This window comes from Priapulus caudatus, unplaced genomic scaffold (genome assembly GCF_000485595.1).
Source record: "Priapulus caudatus unplaced genomic scaffold, Priapulus_caudatus-5.0.1 Scaffold1593, whole genome shotgun sequence".
NCBI classification, from domain to species: domain Eukaryota; kingdom Metazoa; phylum Priapulida; class Priapulimorpha; order Priapulimorphida; family Priapulidae; genus Priapulus; species Priapulus caudatus.
Window position 1 is genome coordinate 50,182 of NW_014578654.1, and position 12,998 is coordinate 63,179.

Here is a 12,998-nt window from a genome sequence, read left to right on the forward strand (position 1 = left end):
GCGAAGTGCGTGGATGGCAGGAGGCGTCTATTGACTCCGGGCTACCTTGAATCTACCGACACCGCGGAGTACGAGAACCGCTGAGAAATGGCGATAACGTAGGGGCGGTACTGATGACAGTTACGTGAAATACAGATCAACTGCCCGCGCGCGGCACATCACGCACGCAACGCACGCACCCCGCGCGCACCGGAAGCAGCCGCGACGACACAGCACCGCACACACGCACGCGGACGCATTCCGACACGCACGCAACGTCAGCACTATTACCGCTGGTCTGATATAATCACAATGGCGCCGGCACGCACGACGGGCCCGAGTGAGACCGGTAAATCTCGCCTACTCCACATAGTAGCCGGAGTCTAGGGATGTTCCTTCATACGCCCGGTACTTCCCGCTAACCTAAACCGCCGCCCTATACCCTCGCCACAACAGACACACGCACACGCACACGGCAGCACACACCGAGACAACATCACACCAGACCGAACAATTTAAGTGATCTTCACATCCGACTGTGTTAGGGCACGTCGTGAGCCAGCAGCTTTATAGTTGTGCTTTCGATCAGTAAGTGCGCGCGGAGCAGAGAGGGGCGGGAACGGCTGGAACTCAGCAACGCCGGGCGCGCGCGGCTAGGCGTTCTAACAGGCACTTACCACATAACCGAGTGACGCTTTCAAACTTAAACCCGGACTAACCCTAACAGCACAAAAAGCGCCACATTCATGCAATCTGGCAGTAAGTAAGACTATAGTTAGAGCATCATATACCTTTATTTACACAGCAACATGCGTGGCTAGCTCAACGACTAGTGTTTGACTGATGATCGCAAACGCAATCAGGCTGTCAGATCTTCACAGAGGAATGGGCAGGCGTGCTATATCGTGAGAGTAACGCGCGTCATCTCAACTTTCTTAATATAGCTTTTCACGCATTATATATATATACTATATATATAATACTATATATAGTATATATATATATATATATATACTATATACTAATTAACGTTATAAACAATTAAATACACAGAATTCACTTGCACCGGTGGCGAATATAAATGATATATGGGCTTAGCAGGCACACAATGTAATAGACCTATAAAGGAATAATAGGTCGTAATTGAATATAATAAGTATAATGAATATAAGCAGCTGTAATGGATGTAAATTGGTGTAATCGATATAATAGGAATAATAGTATAGTAGCTAGCTATATTGACTATATAATTATATATATACTATATTATACTAGTACTATAGTAGACTAATTATATATGACTAGGTATACTATATAGGGCACTATGATGATACATGGGCTATAGGTAGAGACACACAAGTAAAGTGGATGAACGAAATAGTTAATATTCCGAGGCATATAACTGCGCTAGTTACCACCGACGCGTAATACACGAAGCCGTACGCTGGAGCCGTATAGTCTGGTGCTCAAAGTTCGGTAAAGCGTTCACACCGAGTTACACGAGATTCGAGGCGCTTAGCTAGCCAGGAATAATATAAGAGCTGGTACCGTGAACAGTTCGACACGCTACACTAACGTCGTGCAGGCGAAACCGGGTACCAGTCTAGGTAGGGGATACGCGGCAGCCGTGGGTGGCGAATAATAACGCGACTTAGTTTGGCGCGGAATACTGATTCGCGCTTAGCAAGCCGGAGATTCGCGGCTAAGGCAAGCCGTGCTTAAGCAAGCCGCGTATTGTTTAGCGTGTAGAAGCGGCAAACGTTTTTCTCCTCGTGTGAACGCAAGGCTATAGGTTATTTAGGGTCTAATAGAAATAATAGGTAAGCAGCATATATAGAATAATAGTAATTTTAGATATACAGGTATATACGTCAATAATAGATAATATCAAGAGCTAACTAATACCTAGGATAGAGCGTAATAAACTAGGATAGAGCTTAATACGCTAGGGATAGAGCTAATACCTAGGATAGAAGCTATAATTAATAGGCTATTTATTAGCTGCTTGATAATATTTATAATAGTTAATAGAAGGATAAGAAGATAATACATGTAGGCTATAACATATAATATAGCGTATAATCATAGGTGATAAATATGACTAGGTATATAGCTATATGGGTGTTGAAGATATAAAAATAGATGAGTGACGGTAACATTAGGCGTGGACTGGAATGGCTGTGTGGGAGCAGTATTTTCCAGCACGCTAGCGTTCATTGGCTAGCAGTCCGAGTAACGAGGAATAACTCGATGACAGCTTACAGGAGCCGAGATTAAGATGAGCACACTCGTTGTCAGGTGTTTCCCGACGCGAAACGACATTCGCCTTCGCTCAATCAGGCGTACGTGATCAGAGTGCAAAGGGCTTCGACCATTGCAAATGAGAAGCTAACGGTAGAAGATACGCCCTTAAAAATCAACCGTGATCTGAATTAACTCGTTATGAATAATTATATATTATATGTACACTGATATTTAGGTCTATCTATCTATCTATTTTATCTATTTATCTTATCTATCTATCTATCTATCTATTCTATCTATCTATTAATCTATCTATCTAATATATCTACTCTAATCTATCTATCTAATTCTATCTACTCTATCTATCTATCTATCTATCTAATCATCTAATCTATCTATCTATGATATCTATCTATCTAATTATCTATCTATCTATCATATCATATTCTATCTATCTAATCTAATCTATCCTATGTATCTATGTAATCTATGGATCTATATATATACTATGTATACTTATGTCCTATCTATATGTATGCTATGCCATGTCTATTAGAAGAACTTGGAATCTTCTTACTTATAGGCCCCTATATATAGTATATATATTGGCCCTATATATATCTATATATATATAAATATACTATTATAGGCTATAACGTACTATAATCGAGTAGAGTAATCCGATATAAGTAAGAGCACTACGGGATTAAGAGGGCGGGCAACAGGGCACGTGCCCCCGGCTACCCACATAGTTAATCGGCGGCCGCCCCACATTTAGAGTATCCTAAAATTTACAAAAAGTGTCGGTGAGTTGCGTGATGGCGCCTACCAATATTCTTAAGCATGTTAAGCGTTTGAAGTGATGGCGATTTCCCCTGCTAGGTTCTCTCCTAATCGTGAATTTTGCTGTTCAGCTGAAGAGAGAGTTCACTATTACTGACCTAATTGACCGGAAAGGTTGCTACTAAAAACTATCGCTTTCATTGATGGTTGCCTCGCAATTGTAGCGGAGTGAAAGGATCATCTCTTAGAAGACACACTACAGAGTTTATGATCTAAAAATCGAGCATGACGAGATAATAAGCCACTATATGACGATGGACGGATTACAGAGACTGAGGTAAGACGTCCAGTATTAGCAATTTTATACTCGCTATGAAAGTGACATTTAATTAATATAATTTGATTTTTGACAGCACGATATGAAATACATCTACTGAATTTGCAATGCATGAAATGCAGAAATACAGATACATAGGAGCCCCACAATATCAATATATTGCGTGCACCGGGCCCCACTCGCACACGCTTAGATCCGAGGCCGAGTTAATATATTCATATATAATACACTCTAAAAAAATTGATTATTCTGTTCAGTTGTTTATACTTTCCTTGAATTATCAAAGATTCGTACAGAATGTTCATTGCGCGCGAAGTTAAACCTCATCAGGTTGATGTTCTTTGTTTCTCCTTTACTAGCGTGAATATGCCACGTGTTATGCGTTTATTTTTATAACGTTGCTAAAAGAAACAGCACGACAATAAATCTTTGGAGCAATAGATTTGTTGAGAGATGCACCGTATGATATTTTAAGGATGGAGTACGCCTCCGTAAAGCAATTTAAATGGGTGAAAATACGATAAAAACTTAGCGGACAATTTCGCGTAATAGGTTAACATGTATAGTATGTATGCTGTTTTTTCACATCTATTTTATTAATTTATTATTCAATAATATATCCCGGTGGAACCAAAATTTGTATAATTAATATCAAATTATCGTATTTATTAATTAGTCGGTTATAAATCTGTGTCCTGCGACATGTTAGCGACGCCGGTGGTAGGTATGAAATTAAGGCTCTAGTTAGGTTGTTTTTTTTTTTTCGGTATCTCGTCAACCGCTGAAATGAGGTTGTTTGAGTGCTGTCAGACAGAATGACAGTAGGGTAAAGGCAGCTTATGATGCGTTAGTCCTGACTTTTGTTTGCTATGGAGGTGGTGCACTCGGTGATGGGGCCTGTGCACGTACTGAGGCCATTGTTGTAATAAGACTGCTCATGGGCTAACATCAGAGGCACTCCTGTTCTTTCCTTCATGGTGTTACCAATTTGCTGCCCAAGTGTCTTGGCGGACACTTTAAGCGACCGCGTCAGCCTTGGTTGAAGTAAAGGAGCAAAAATAAAGAGCAGCGCTTAGGAGGCAGAATTTTTATTTATATTTTATTATCAATTATCAAAAGGTTTCATTGAACGGTATAAATGCTGAGCTATTGGGAATATAGTGTGGAACGGCCGATAGGGTTGGGTAACGCGAGGCAATGGATAGTTGTTTATGCTAGCTTACTGCTTTTAGGTCTAACTACAATTAATCCATATATTATATATTATATTAATATATTTTAATTATGTTGTCAGAGGTAAATATCTCAAATTTGGTTTCTTATTTGAGATTATATGCGCCATGAATTGACCCACAACCACAGTTGTCCTCTTTTTTAAACTATCACAATTTCCATCACTTATAATTTACATCTAGAGCGAATCACATTAAATAAGCGTAATCAAAAATAATTAGTTGCTGGCACAGCTACACAGTGTGACTGCCGACGACACGGGTTTTTAACGGCCTACCCCACACACCACATCGAGAGCGCAGTGTCCAACATCGGACAGCACAACGACTGAGCAGCAGCGAGACCAGAGTATATCACAGACACGCGTGCACGGCATGGGCGCCAGACATCGATAGCATTGACCTCGTGAAAAGATTATCAAATGGCGCTTGCACCTGCTTCACCGGTAAAGAACTGCCGAGTAGGGAGAGGGGAGCTTTTCGAATATTAGCATCTACAAATATGCATATAACATCCAATGATAGGTGTAGATGTAGGATTGAACAGGGTCCCTACTGCAACTGATATATGGAGTGTAGATATCACGATTTAGATAAACGAAAATATTCAAACATTCGGCAATCTTCGACACTTAATAGAACTAGACTACAGTCGGCATAAAGAGCATGCTTTCTTTTCTATGGTTGAGGAATTTACATTCTAGTTTGAATATAGGCACTCGGAAGTAGTATTTCGTTGGTTATGAGAAGCAGGTCATGTGCTTGTGTTCTCTCTGTATTTGAAGTGATTGGGATGAATACATAATGGAGATATAAATATATTAATTTAATTTACATAATCAATATTATGAGTTGATTACAAAAATGTTATGCACTGTTATGAGATGCGGAGTGAACATTGAACTTATGATAATATAATATTCCGCATTAGAGGAAAAGGCCGCCGCGGCGCGTAACGCGGATCTCACGTGCCGCTCACAGCCCCAGCCACTGCGCACACCTCCGGGTTGTCCCTCAAAGTGTAACGCGGATTGACTCACGGCACACTATTAAAAAAAATGGCCGATCGATATACGTTACATCGAGTACTGGTATATGTCGGAGAAGTTATTCGTGTTTATTTATTCTTCTTCCGTTTCAATATATCACCTGTTTTACTTTTTTTCTACGAGAAAAAGTAAATAAAAGTAAAGTCAAGACTAATGTTAAGACTAATTTTGTTTGTGACATAGGTCGCTTGAGCCATAACCTCCAATACGGGGCAAGGGGGTGGCTGGCTTCACTAGATTTTTGCCTGGGAAGAGCTAGACCTAGAAGTGAAGGTTAGACGTACTCCATTGTTGAGGCAGGGGCGGGATGAGCAGGCGTTGTAGACCTGGGTGCAGCGTGGGCCTCCCCACTCCGGTGGACACGTGCACACGTAGCCATTCACAGCGTCCGTGCACAGACCTCCGTTATCACACGGGTTCGGGAAACAATCGTCTATGTTCTCTCCACACTTCTCCCCTGCAAACAACAACAATAACAACAATAACAATACAGCATACAACAACAATAATATAACATATATATCTGTTCTCGCCACAGCTCTCCACTACAAACAACAACAATGACAATGTAACATACAACAATAATAACAATGTGACATACAACAATAATAACAATGTAACACACAACAACAATAACAATGTGACAAACAACAACAGTAACAATATAACAAATAACAACAACAGTAATATAACATATATCGATGCAGAGGCCCCCTGTTGTCACATAAGTTGGGTGAACCGATTCTCTGAAAACAGCAACAAGTCAACACCGCTCAGCATCACAAGTAGGAATAATAAGTTATGTTATCGTTATATACACTTTTTATAGCATCATCTTACTCTTAATGACATGGTGGAATGGTTTGTGGCGTTTTTTCCCATTTAAAGAAAAGGAAATGCAACCTATGCCATCTAAAGACAAGCCTGTTACTGTAAATAATTACGAAGACAGAAAAGCATGCTGAAAACAACATACTTAAAACAACTTTTAAACTATAACAAAATAATTTTCCCTACTCCTGTGATGATTTAGTTAAGAAGTTCAAATCAAGTTAGTTTTTAATTTAGAACTCAGAACAAATTTAGCTGTAAGAATCGTAAATGGCAGGACAGCTGAAATCAGAGACCACGCAGGCTCATGAAGGTAACGGTGGCTCGCCAACGCTCACCCCTGAATCCAACAGCACACTGGCAGGAGAAAGCACCGAGATGATCGATGCACGTTCCGTTGTTTCTACATGGCTGTGGTTCGCACTCATCTATGTCCGACTCGCACGTCTTCCCCGTCCATCCCGGAGCGCACTCGCACTGATAGTCTGCCACCTGGTGGCAGCAAACACAGCAGACGATACAGACACAATGACGTAGTGCGCGACATTCTGAAGCTATCGTTGTTATTTTACACTTGTCGCTTTTTTGTTTTTAAATTTTAACATTGTGATACATGATTGTGATTGTAAATATCATTAGGTTCATAAATCTATAATCTTCATAAATCTATTATCTACCTGTCTAAGTGTGCTATAGCTGGGTGACAGGAAAGAGGAAGAGAGTAACAGGGAACATATGCAGAACAGAACATGGAAGATTGAACATGGAACTGCAGGTTATCATGTTACCTTACCGCTTATATATATACATGTAGACAAGTTTGGTCTCGTCTGTTAACGGGCATAATACTAATAGCATAAATCTGTGCTGGTATATAGGCTATAAACCAGTAATGAACAGCCAACTTGTGCCTTCACTCCTGAGATACGCGAACAGGCACCCGTTTACATGACGTAAAGTTTTCAAGACTGTTACTTTATTTCGACGTACTAACCATGTCGTGGCAGACGATGGCGTTCATACCATGCAGACACGTTACAATCAGAGAGTAAGTTAGTTAAGAAGGGAGAGTAGTAAGAGTAAGATAATACTTTATATAATATGTATACATTACCATGTCGTGGCAGGCAATGGCGTTCCTACATGGGTTCGCCGCACAGTCATCCACGTTCACCTCACAGTTTGTTCCCACGAACCCGGGCAGACATGAACACGAGTAGATGTTCAGACCATCCACACACCTGATCAAAGACAAACAGTGATAATGTAAAACCATATAATATATAATCTTAATGTAATAATTACATGTAATAATTATTCCTCTCAACTATATTTTACTGTATATATTTTACACTCTAATAGCGCAACATTCTCAATAATGGAATGGATAATGTAGGGGATCAATGTTAATTATTGTACCTATTGCTTTTCTTGTTCTTCACGAATGTATTTATATCATAGAATGAAAGTGTCAATGACACTGTAGCTCACCTTGGATGTGATAGAAGAGGGAGGGGGATATATAAAGCAAGAGTATATATGGGAGAACTCCCATTATATCACTGATTATATAGCATATATCTCCCATTATAATATACTCTTGATAATAATATATGCATAAGTTTTGATGCAAAAATAAATGTTTCAGATCTGAAAGTCTGAAATCTTGACGAGAGATGCGCGGCGCTACACCTAAATGATCGCCATTTTGGTTTTCGAATATCGCGCAAATAAAAACAATAAAATATTCCAGTCAAATTACTGTAACGAAGAATCTAAAACACAATATTACACGTATATAGGTATGATTGTAAAGTTGTTAACCAGTTAGACGAAATAAACGTAATAGGACGTTGTCATCTCTCCCATAGGAGTAACAACTGTTTTGGATTTACACATTCACATACTAAAATTTAACAAAATCGAATGAATTTAGATGGCCATTTTCATTTTTGCCAAAAAGTGGACGTGGCTCGAAAGTAGGTCGACTGGCATGCTCCAAAATAGGAAGTTCAAATCTCTCTCATAGGAGGACCGGTAACAACTGTATTCAATTTGAAACATGTGGGTCAAACGGTTCTTGAGTTATCGTTGACCGTAGGCAGACACTGAAATGCATAGTAAAATTGCCAAAATCTACCTAATTTGCATAATTAAAAAAAAATCAAAACCTGCGTGATATGTTTTGATGGGCGGACAGTCCTCATTCATTAACATACGCGAGAAATGAGCAAAATATTGACTGAACTGACTTATGGCCATTTCATTTTGCCAAAAAGTGGAGCGTGGCTCGGAAGTAGGTCGACTGGCGTGCTCCAAGAATAGGACGTTCAACACGCTCCATAGGAGCACACAGCATGCATCTACTGACATGTGTGGGCAAGGTTCTTGATCGAGTTATCGTTGACGTCACAAATGTTGACGGACAGACGGACGGAACGGAGATGGAGCGACACCCCATGGCAATAGCTCATCTTGACGATGTCAAGGCGAGCTAAAAAATTGGTTCCGGGTTTTCATTTTAATTTTATCATAAAATTTCTAGGGGCTTCTATTATTTTTGTGGAAAAATATTTCTGCGAAAAAAATGTTTCAGGAGAAAATCTCCACATAGGTGGCGCCGGCGCGGTGTCCAGCAGTGCTTACGTTGCGTTGTTGAGGCAGGGTCGGCCCACGCAGTCGTCGATGTTGACTTCGCACATCTTGCCCGTGTAGCGCGAGGACAAGCGCAGTGAAACGTTCCGAACAGATCCGTGCAGACGCCATTGTTCTCACACGGCGCCACCGCACACTCGTCTATCTCCACGCAGCTCGACGGCTCGCCTGAAACAAGCGAACGCTCGCTCAATGAGATGCCCGCGATTCAAAACTTTAGCGAAAATCAGTAAATATACATTGTATATCAATCCATTCTGAAGTTGGGAAACGGAAATGCAGTCAAGTAGCTATGCAGTGGCGCAGTGAGCAAAGGGTCTATGTTCCCGCCAGGGTTACTTCGCCAGGAAGCGTACGCCTGGAGTGATATAAATATGCGGACCGTACTTCGGCCGTACTCCCTAACGAGTCCAAGGAGTCGCCGTACGCCTACTGCCTAACGCCTAACCCTAATTCGCTAACATATCAGATTTAGTTACCAAGGTCGTTGCCGGTGATATACCCGAGCCGTACAGGGTAGTCCGCCAGTACGCAGCCTGGGGGAACATAGACCCTATGAGCGATACTGCTAGATGACATACATATCGACGTTTTTCTACATTCTTTACGATCGCTTTCCCACAACATTGTGTAATTACAGCACCTAAGACTTGCTGACACAAAATGTGTTGCTATCAGCAACAACAGCTACAATTTCGAATTGCTTGTCATAATACATGCAGCCATCATATTTATGAAATAAAATACATAAAAAAGCATTCAAACTTCTATATGACAGTAAATTTCACGTGCAAGTCGAAATGTCTATAAGCCTATATATTCTCGCATCATAGTATATAGCTAACGATACACACTCATACCACAAGGATGACACAGATATATATTGTGCCACAATTTTTGACACATATATACCCGTGGGGAACGGTATCGCGACCCCAGCATACGTGACCAATCACGCCTCGTACCTGTGTACCTGTAGACAGCGACAAGCGAAGCTGTTCACACCATCACACACTGAGCGTTCTTGCCGCAGGGTACTCCTATACAGTCATCTATGTTTGTCTCACAATTAACACCTGCAATATAAGGTGTGTGCCGCATATAAGACTGATTGAATATCAGCGGTGAATAACAATAAAAACATAAATTCTAAGCAGAGACTAATTATATTAACAGTACTACTCATCAGCTACTATCTTAATAGATTAGGATATGGAAGGTGATAGGGTGATAATTTAGAATTACGCCATGTAGTATGATAGTTCACACTATTTGGCATGCTGAATATCTTTATAGCAATCGCTACGTGAACTGAAACAATCAAGCTGAGGCATAAAAAGTTCACTGTAACGTCCATGTAACGCCTGTAGAAACAACAAAGTTACGACTGTACAAGTACGTAACGGAATCACGCAACGTTACAGTACATACGCGCAACATTACTACAACATCGCGGCTAAGTTACGACTGTACAAGTACATTAGGAGTGGTTAATATAACGGAACTTGTGCGACGCCTGGTCATTCGGTCATGCGGGGCTACATTACTACAGAATCAATGCTAACATCTCCATCTGTGCAGCCCACAGCTCTGACTACATTACATACACTACATAACGTAAGCGCTCCATAACTGCAGAATCAATGCTAACATCTCCATCTCTGCGCGGTGCTAGCAGCTAGCGACTCTATACACATGTCTTTTACCATGTTGTTCGGTTTTGAACTCATAGGCGCGTGACCTCGGGGGTCCAGGGGGGGATGCAGTCCGGCAGCGCGCCTCATTCGATCAGGGCATGTCGTTAGCAGTACGGCCTGTGCAGCTTGTTCAGTCAGGACGGGGCGCTCTCGCACTCGTCGACGTCCTCATCACAATGCGGGCCGCCGTATCCCAGCAAGCACTTGCAGAAGGGGGCAGGCCTTTGCTGGGGTCCAGAGGTAGCGGGAGGTCCCCGCCGGGACAGTCCTTTGGGATTTGTAGGGTAAAGTTTTTAGTGTAAAACACGGTTGTTTCGTGTTAGTATGATTGGGTAGCGACCCACGGTGCTTTGTCGTGAAGGTGGAATTGAAAAGTGTGGGTATGTTGCATAACGTCACTGCGCCGTATTTTGTCGCAACTCTAGGGTCCATTTTATTTGTTTGGTACTCTCGGCACGCGACGGACGGTCCTTAGTAACGACGCAACGTCCGCATAGCTACTCAGAAATGAACATAAAAGGCACGTTGAGCGTCTGACGAGTTAACGAACGTAGCAGCACAGGTTAACGAGCGTACCTGCAGCAGCACAGGTTAACGAGCGTACCTGCAGCAGCACAGGTTAACGAGCGTACCTGTAAGGGGCAGCACAGGATTAAACGAGGGTGAACTGAGCAAGCACCACGTGGTTTTAACGAGGAGTACTGCAGCAGCACGGGTTGACGGGAGGGGGTGACCGTGCAGCCAACGATGGATTAATTGAGCTACATGCAAGCATCGCACTGGTTGAGCGTACCTGCAGGAGCATAGGTTAACGAGGCTTAGGCTGGGGCAGGGCACACCGAAGGGCTAAAGGCAGCACAGTTAACGGGCGTACCTGTCAGCGCACATGGTTAAGCGAGGCGTAGCTGGAGGCAGCGCCTGGTTAAACGCGCAGCGTACTGCAGGAAGGCTAGGTTATAAGCGAGTGGCTTAGGCTGGGCAGGCAGCACGGGTAAACGAGCAGCACAGGTTAACGAGCAGCACAGGTTAACGAGCGTACCTGCAGCAGCACAGGTTAACGAGCATACCTGTGGTCAGTGAGTCGCACAGGTATAGTGCTGATGCGTCCATGGGAGGCCGCTGGCGGTTGGCGCAGGGTTTTTTGTGGTTGAGAGTCTGTTATGTTGTTTCTTCCACCACAACCCCCCCATCCTGGAGGCTTCCGCTGAATGGGGCCGTGCAGACTGAAACCACACAAACTAGTGATATGGAAAAACCACAACGATTTCGTGCAGTGAGCAGTCAACACACAACAGTTAAGAAGAACTCACCAAGCAGAGTATTTGCGAAAAATCCACATACACCATGACTCTAAAAACATCCAGCGCAGAATCAAAACAAGAATACATACACAGACATCAATCAACTTTTTCCGCTCTTCGAGGGGATTTTTCCTTGCCTGTTTACAGGGGGGGGGGTCCGGGGAATTCACTTTGCTTGTAACAGAAACGTAAACACACAGCGCATGGACGAAAGCCAAACACCCCACACAGAATCAAACCAAAACAAAAACCTCCGCCTTTGAATGATTCAGACATCAATCCCACAGGATATGCACAGTTACTATGTCGAAAAGCGCACACGCATATTTACACTTATTTTAACAGCAATACACATCAATACACAGCAGACATTCACACATCACACCAGAGGGTTTTAAACAAGGCACGCAGGACATCATATCGCAACGCAGATTCATCATAAACACAGCGTATCATCAATATCAAAAGCCACACGCGACATCAAACACACACGCACACATCATTTTTGGAAGCGACACAGCAGTAGACCTCAATCACACCCAAAGAGACAGTCGAAACAACACACAGCAATCAACAACACACATGTATGAGCATCAACTACACCGCAGACATACACCCACACGACATCAACACACAACAGACATCAAACACCATACCGCACACATCTAGACAACCACAGTATGAATATCAAACACACATCACACTACCCACGCAGAAGCAGATGCAAACACAACACTGCACACTCAACACACACTGGTGAGTGGATTCACCATTTGCAGACTCAACCACACACGCAACATCAATACAGCCCACACAAGTAGACATTCTTAGCGGACCACACCACAGAGCATAAAAGCGGAACAACAGCACAAATAAAACAGCACACACGC

At 42.4% G+C, this 12,998-nt stretch overlaps 1 protein-coding gene across 1 annotated transcript in view; it reads right to left on the reverse strand.

Moving 5' to 3' along the window:
• The window catches only part of LOC106817091 (fibropellin-1-like), a 19,300-nt gene extending 9,119 nt beyond the window's left edge, over positions 1–10,181 (reverse strand). Inside the window, exons 1-5 of the mRNA XM_014821739.1 lie at positions 10,076–10,181; positions 9,102–9,278; positions 7,570–7,696; positions 6,794–6,947; positions 5,909–6,081 (exon numbers count right to left, since the gene is read on the reverse strand). Of these exons, the coding sequence (XP_014677225.1) occupies positions 5,909–6,081; positions 6,794–6,947; positions 7,570–7,696; positions 9,102–9,157 (510 nt within the window). The 5' untranslated portion in view covers positions 9,158–9,278; positions 10,076–10,181. The remainder of the gene's footprint in view (positions 1–5,908; positions 6,082–6,793; positions 6,948–7,569; positions 7,697–9,101; positions 9,279–10,075) is intronic.
• Between the last annotated feature and the right edge of the window lie 2,817 nt (positions 10,182–12,998).